The sequence below is a fragment of the Heliangelus exortis genome, chromosome 3, assembly GCF_036169615.1.
Source record: "Heliangelus exortis chromosome 3, bHelExo1.hap1, whole genome shotgun sequence".
Taxonomy (NCBI): domain Eukaryota; kingdom Metazoa; phylum Chordata; class Aves; order Apodiformes; family Trochilidae; genus Heliangelus; species Heliangelus exortis.
The window spans coordinates 5,410,836-5,418,131 of record NC_092424.1 but is presented as its reverse complement, the minus strand read 5'-3'; the positions used below and the strand labels follow the sequence as shown (position 1 = coordinate 5,418,131).

The 7,296-nt window shown below is 43.8% G+C and overlaps 1 protein-coding gene and 1 long non-coding RNA gene across 3 annotated transcripts in view; one reads left to right on the top strand and one right to left on the bottom strand.

Moving 5' to 3' along the window:
• Positions 1 to 5,493, top strand: part of LOC139793987 (uncharacterized) — a 6,642-nt gene extending 1,149 nt beyond the window's left edge. Inside the window, exon 2 of the long non-coding RNA XR_011724903.1 lies at positions 5,217 to 5,493. This is a non-coding gene — a long non-coding RNA (uncharacterized lncRNA). The remainder of the gene's footprint in view (positions 1 to 5,216) is intronic.
• The window catches only part of SLC35F3 (solute carrier family 35 member F3), a 161,189-nt gene continuing 159,386 nt past the window's right edge, over positions 5,494 to 7,296 (bottom strand). For both annotated transcript variants that reach the window (XM_071738997.1, XM_071738998.1), the window contains one exon: positions 5,494 to 7,042. In XM_071738997.1, coding sequence (XP_071595098.1) covers positions 6,798 to 7,042 — 245 coding nt within the window. In that variant the 3' untranslated portion in view covers positions 5,494 to 6,797. The remainder of the gene's footprint in view (positions 7,043 to 7,296) is intronic.

The following is a 7,296-nucleotide window of genomic DNA, read 5'->3' as shown; positions in this document are numbered from 1 at the left end:
AGCTCTGAGGATCCCTGCCAGAGAGTGCCAGAACAGAGAGAAAGGAGCATGTGGCTTGGGACACAGAGGTTGCCACAGCTTTTGGTGGCCTCTGGGTTCATCAGGAGGGATTTGACCAAGATCTCTGCAGCCTGGTATGGAAACAGAAGAGGAAGGAATAGACAGAACAGTGATTTTTTCACCTTCTCCAGTCCTCTTTTTAAGGATCTGATGCCTGCTGAGATGTTCTCTCATCTTTGGGACTTCTCCTGGACATCAGTGAAGTACTCTGTGGAGCAGTCTGAAAATCACTGAATTACTTAGAGGAGTGGTGATTATCCTGAAGTGGTGAAGAAGATTTATCCTGAAAAGCAACTACTGGATGTGTAAAGTTCTTTTAAGGTGATGAAGTAACACACATGAATTACAGCACTAGTTTATAATGCCACTATTCCATTTTTGTTCAGTTTTTGGAAAAGAAGAAAATAGGAAAATGGCAAAGTGGGAAGAATGACTAAACTCTTACTCTTCTGTTGGCTCCTGATTAGCAATTTTTCAAGCCTACCAAGGATGAGACAAGCTTGTTTTGCAGCAGTGCTGATGCTCATATTTTTTGCAAGAAAGCTAGATGGGAAACTGGGAAACTGCCTCTTCTGTGATCAGACTTCAAGTTTCAAAGCTGTGTAAATGGAAGAGGGAAATTCATCTTCTGGGTTCATTTGGATGGCTTCAAATTTCTGCAGCATATGTACCAAAAGCAAAGAAGTGGTTCCTCATTCTGAGTCTGAAGCACATCATAAAATCTGTTATAAAAAATCTGTTATAAAAAATCCAGCTGCCTGCTTGCATTCAGGTGTTGTTTTTAAGAGCCCATCAGCTGCACCCCCTCTCTGATGTTCACTGTGGAGGTTTTTTGGGGAGCAGAGATGTCCTCTCCCAGCTGGGGTTGCATCATTCTCAGCTGTGGTGAATATTTGTTCCCAAGATCAGTATCTGTTTTCTGAGCAGCCAAACTAACAAGAGATAAGCCTTTACCACATCCAAAATCACACAGTGAAAGGTAGGTGGGTTTGTTGAAAATACAGAATTGGCCAAAAATCACAAGGAGAGCATTATTCAATTTACTCTGCTTGGAGGGCTGCAGTTATTAAAGACTTTTCAGCTTCAGAAACCAGAGGGTCAGTGAGACCTGGCACTGAGAGAGAGCACAGCTTTGCTCTCCAGCCCATGGTGTGAGCTTGTGGGCAGCAGGCAGGAAATCCAAGCTGAAATTCACATTTTATAAGTGCTTACAAGTCCTTCTGGAATTCCTCACAGCTTTTAGGGATTCTCTTCAGGATCTTACAAGCATCTTTCAAGCATCTGAGTCAGTTGTGGATCTGTGCAGAAGCTGGAGTTTGGTGTAAAGGATTTGCAGAAGTTGGCTAAGCCAACTCTTTCCTCCAAAAAGGCAAAGTTACAGTCTTGTCCTTTCATATTAAAAGGAGTCTGGAAGGTGGATGAGTTTCCACACACTCATCTTGAACCTTCTTTCAGGAAGCACTGCTTTTTGATGAGTTTTTAATGAGGTTTCTTATCAAAGAAGTGAAGCTACAGTGGATCAAAAGAAAAGTTTCTCTTGTGGACTAATAACTGGTTAGGAAGCAGTGAGCAGGAATAAATTAGTGCTGTTCAAAAGCAGAGAGATTACCCAAGTAGCTGTGCTGAGGCCAGTCTTCCTCTATGTACTAATAAATGATAGAGGGAAAAAAGAACCCCCACACAACATTTACTAACCATATTTTTTTTACTAACTCTGGAGAGTGAAGGCTAAAACTGAGAGAAAATCTCTTACTGTCATGTGGCCAGGCTGGTGGCATTCAGCATTAATAGACAAGAGGTAACTGAAGTAGTGAAAAGGTCTAAAATTCACATTGAGGGACTCTAAATTAACCATTTTCATTTTAAAAAATCTGGTTTTGGTGGTTAACTCTGTTCAAGCCCACCTGTTTTAGTTCTCTGCATCTGGGTGGACCATGCTCTGCAGGGTGGTTGCTGTTGCTTCAAATCAATGTGTTGATCTTGAGATGCTGGATGGGCTGAAGGTAGAACTGGAGCAAAACCTGGAGATGAAGAGCTGCTGAACTTTAGAGTTCTCTTCTGAAGAGGTCATCTAGCTCAACAGTAGAATTACAGACATGTCTCTCAATCATTGCAGAGAAAATGAATTGAGAAAATGTAATGGATTCTTAAACAAACTAAGTGTGAGCTCCACTACCTCCCTTGTTTGCCCTTTCCAGAATTTTAATTGTCCTTACAAGTTTCACTCTTCAACACTGAGAAGTAAATTGCTTGCATCCTGGTGTATCTGTGATGTGCATGGAAAAATACTGATTGCCACCCTCTTTTGAATGATCTTGTGCACAATAAAGATCCCTCTCACAGTGTTTCAGGTAAAATAGAGAAGTATGGGGCTTATTGTTTTCAGGAACATTAGTTTCAGCTGCTGATCCTGTCCTTACTAATGTGATTTTCTCTTAGAAGGTTTTTACACTGCAGGTGAGCATCTGTTCATTTGACTTCCTTTTGGCTTTCCTGAGATCTTTCAGCTCCTTTTTACCTTATTTCCCTTTTCTATTGTTCAGGACATTAGACAAGTTGCATGTTATTATGGAAATGCCCTGGAACATGCCAGCTAGAGAAAAAAAACAACCAAATTGCTTTTCTTTTAATAACGATGGACTAATTAAACTCATCCATCAAAAACCATTACTGCTGGCAGTTTCTGCAAAGACAACTTGTACAAGGACTGGACTGTAAAAGAAGTTTCTCAGCCTTGGTCTTTGCCAAGGAGCAGCTCAGATTTGGAGGCCCTGAAGGACTCTGCCCTTTCTGCAGTGCAGATCACTCCGTTTCCCACAGTTTATGACTTTACAGCACCTGCACAGACCCCATTTCTTTGAACTGGAGTTGTAGCAAGGGGCAGGTGGGCATCTTCCCCTGCAAAGTGGTTCCCATTTCTGTCCTCATCTCATCAGCATCTTTGTTGTGCTCCAGCTTCACTCCAGCTGTTTCTGGCTTCTGCTCTTTCCCCATTCCCTGAAGGAAACCCCATCCCCAGCCTTCTTTCTGAGTCCATGTAGCCCCAGGCAGGTGACTGGTGCTATTCCTGGGGCTTCTGAAGTGCTGGAGACCCATCACATACTTTTCAGGGCAGAGGAGGGGGAGTTTAATTTCTGTTTCTGTTGTGCAGACTTGTGAGTTTATTTGCAATATGATCTAGAACTACACAAGTCAATTGAGGGTTCTGTATTCACTGCACAGGGAAATCTTCACTTCCCAACAGGTTGGCAGGCCTGCAGGTACAGTAGCAGAAAGGTTTTTGACCAGAAATGGTGCCCACCTGGTGATGTTTTACCTTCAAAGGTTTTTGACCAGAAATGGTGCCCACCTGGTGATGTTTTACCTTCCTGATAGGTAGGATCCTGCACTGGCTGTGTTAGAGAGCACTCTGGAGAGCTGGGGACAGGTGACTTGTCCCTGAGCTTACAGGAGACATGAATTTAGCCCCAGAACTTGGTGGTCCTGCCTTCAACCTCCAAAGCAATAAATCTCTGTGTTCAATTGAGGGTCTCCTGTTCCTCTCCCTGCTGTGGTTGGGTTTCTGCCTTTCATGCCTCTTTTCTTAAGACTACTGAGATAAATGCAATGATCCTAAACACAACTGGAGAAGCTTTTTAAAATAAACCCACGCAGTCACTCTGGAGAGGTGCAGTAAAAATATGATAGAGGTGGCAGCAGGAGACAACTACAGCCAGCAAGCCCAGAAGAAGGATGTGCAAGGGGGAGGGAGAACTGGTCCTTCCTCAGCTTCTTCACCACTGTGTTGTGCAGCAGCTAAAGCCAGAGCTGCATGGGGCCTGCTTATACCATTTACTTTCCAGAATTTTTTTTGGGGGACTGGCTGTTTTAAGTAGTCCACTTGGTCATTACTGGGTTCCTCCTCTGCTGGAAGAGCCAAGACACTTCTTGAGGGCTGAGTTGGAGCAGAAAGCTGGAGCTGCAGGCCAGAACTTCAGCAAGGGTGCTCACTGGTGGCTGGCACTGCTCTGCGTGGGCAGGAACCACACAATCCAGGTGCAGGAGATCAGCTTCAGGGCCTGGTGCTGCAGGGACCTCAGAGGATCTGAGGACAAGCAGGGGAGCCCTCACCTTCAGGGCATTTGTCCTGGGAGGTCTTGAAGAGGTCAAGATCAGGAGGGTTCAATCTTCTCCTCACACAAAGGTTCTCAGAAGGGTTTGCTCTCTGCTTTGTCTTCCTGATGTGAACCAACATCTCCAGGTCCTTTCACACTTCAGCTTCAGACCCGTGAAGCTCTGGCACTCACAGCTGCACCCATGTACCCAGGATGGACACTCTGCTTTCTTGACATTCTCCAAGTCCCATCCTGGGCTTTGCTGTCTAGAAGGTTTTTCTGAGCAGCTGCTCCCTGTCAAGCCAGGTGTTTATCCTTGGGGCAAGGTGTTGGCTGGAGAAATACAGGTCACTTCCTCACATTAATTTGTCTAAGTGTAGTTTAGAATTGCTTAACATGTGTAAATCTAGTTTGCTCAGCTCCCACTCGGGTGAGAGATTGTTTGAAATCCCTTCCATGTGTTGAGCCTGTTCTCAGGATGAGCCAACAGAACCAGTGACATCTGGTAACTCAGGGAATTTCACTGGTCTGGTATTCATTCTGGTGCACTGAATGTTAAATCTGCTGCTGTTTCAGTAATAAATGCACATTTGTTGCAGTTTTTTAAAGTGGCATTTTGGATACCCACCAGACTGCATAAAACACCCAGTTAAGTGGGGTGCAGAGATGACAGAAGATGCCACTGGTTGGGACTATAGAAAAATGGAAATGCTGCTTGTACATTCTTCTCTGGCCTTGCCTTAGGCAGGGGGTTTGGGGAGGGGTTTGGGGTTCTCTGAGGATGACAAAATGAGAGGCCCAAAGAAGGAGTAAACCCTAAGCTGACAGCTTTGAGATGAAGTCTCTGTGTGTGCCCAGTTACTAGGGCTGTATCTCTGCTTGACCATCCCCTGCTTCCCAAATAAATAGATTTAAAAATTCAGGTGTGTAATTCTGAACAAGACACTGGTTGTGAGCAGCTTCCCACAGCCTCAGCTTTTTGTCTCTGTGTTATCTCTGTTGATCTCCAAGTTGTCCCTTTGGTTGCTTTGATGATCTTCTCTCTCCTTTCTGATTCCACAGGAACACTGGAAAACAGGTTCAGCCAAGAGATGGAAGCAGAACATTGACAAAGGTTGAATTTCCAATCTTTTATTATTTAGCTTTGCCAAACAGATAATGGAATCTGAAGTTGATTTGCTAAAATGTTCTGAAGTGAATGCCACCCCTGCCTGAGGCAAAGAGGGTCTCAGTGGCAGCAGGGAGGCTCAGGCTATGGCAGCAGTTCAAAAGAACACTTTTCATTTTGTATGCAACAATGTAAACTTCAAAAATAGTAAACTATAACCTTTCCCCCCCCTTTGTTTTTTTTTTTTTACATAGCATGTGATCTATCACAGATAGAAATTTAATGGCGAACCAAAATCGCGTAAGTAAACATCCTGGTGCTTACAAGGTTCATAAAAAGTGTTACATTTGATGTAAATATCTTACTTTTTTTTTTTTGTTGTTTTTTGTTTTTTTTTTTTTTTACTCTTTTAACACTCACAATTATGGAGTAAAAGCAACTGGTGATTCACCCCCTTAGTCCGTGCTCTCAGACTGTCCATCAGCAACCAAGCTCTTGCCAGCCCCTTGGATCATTTTTGGTCAGGTTGTCCCACACAAGACCAAGACTTCCCCTGCCCCACACTGGTGTTAATCAAGTGCTGCTCCACACAGGGGTAAAAACCTGTGCAAGTGAGGAGAGAACCAGGTCCCCTTCTTGCAAACTTCCAGTCCCCACCTTCCCACAGGAGCAGATGGGAGGCACATCCTGATGTGGGTGGGAATTTGGGGTCCCCTGGGGCTGCAAGCCTGAGCCCTGCCATGGCAAGGGCCTCACGGAGGGACCTGGTTCTGCGTGGATAAAGACAAGAGTTGTGTAGAAGGCACTGGATTTTTCTCTTGCATGATTTTAAACCTGGACTTCAGTCACCTGCAGAATAAGGAGATTTGGGCTCTCAACTGCTGTCACTCGAGTGCTTTAGTGTAAGCATTCCCAGCACCTGAGTTTCCTCCTGGTTGCAGTGCAACATGCACTCATCTACATAAAGTGATTTCCAAACCTCCTTCTTTCCATTCTTCCCCCCCCCCCTTCCCATTCTTGAAAAGATTCCCTTTTGGTTCCTTGAAAACTTTCAGTTTACAGCTCTGGTCAAAAAATAAAGGTGTGATGTAGCATAGCATTTGTTTCTTTTAAATCACAGTGTGCAATGCATCATTCAGTACCTCATGGTCAGAATGTCTGCCCTGCTTTTCATGAAAATCATTCTTTAAAATAACCTATGCAAATATATTTTTGACTATATATTACATTCATTTAAAAAGAGAAGAGAGAGGTTCTTGGTTTGCGGGTTTGTTTTTTGTTTGGTTTTTTGTTTGTTTTTTTGTGTTTTTTCTTTTTTTTTTTTTTTTTCAGTGTACTACCTAAGTGAAAGGTCTGGTGTGAAAAAAAGTACAAGCAAACTGGACATGCCAAGACTTAGATGGTGATCCTATCAAAACTGTACAGGTTATGTACACCGTGCTGGACAGGTGTGCTTCTTCCCAAGGAAAAAAAAAAAAACCTTTGCATCATCATCATCTCTAAGGTTAACCACAAAGTTCTGGTAAAAAGAGCATTTAATGAGCAAAGGATGACATGGAGGGGCGAGTTCTCCTGCTTTTGTTGGGCAGTCCTGAAGCAATGTCTCCATTCCCTTCTGGAATTTCTTCCTTCTTCCTGACTTTGAGACGGGTGAGGAGCTTTATTACCCAGACATCCCATTCCTCTGGCAAGAGCAACAGGAGGAAGCCCAGGCCAATGATGATGATGGCAATCACCCGGACACTGTTGAAGACAATTTCACTGGTGTAGTGATCAACAACTGTGTGGGACATGGAATGAGTGTTATTAAGTGGGATAAAGCAGTAGGGCAGAAATCCCCTTCCCTCTCCCTCACCTCCCCACCTCCGAGGGCTGCCTGGGACAGAAGAACATCCCCCAAACTGGATTATCCTCTGCTCTTGTTATTTACCAAGGCAAGCAGAATTACTAATAGATATTTGCCCTAAAGTGTAAGCAATTTCATTTCAATTTAGTGCTAATCCTGCCTTGAAGAAATCGTAAGGAGTTGATTTA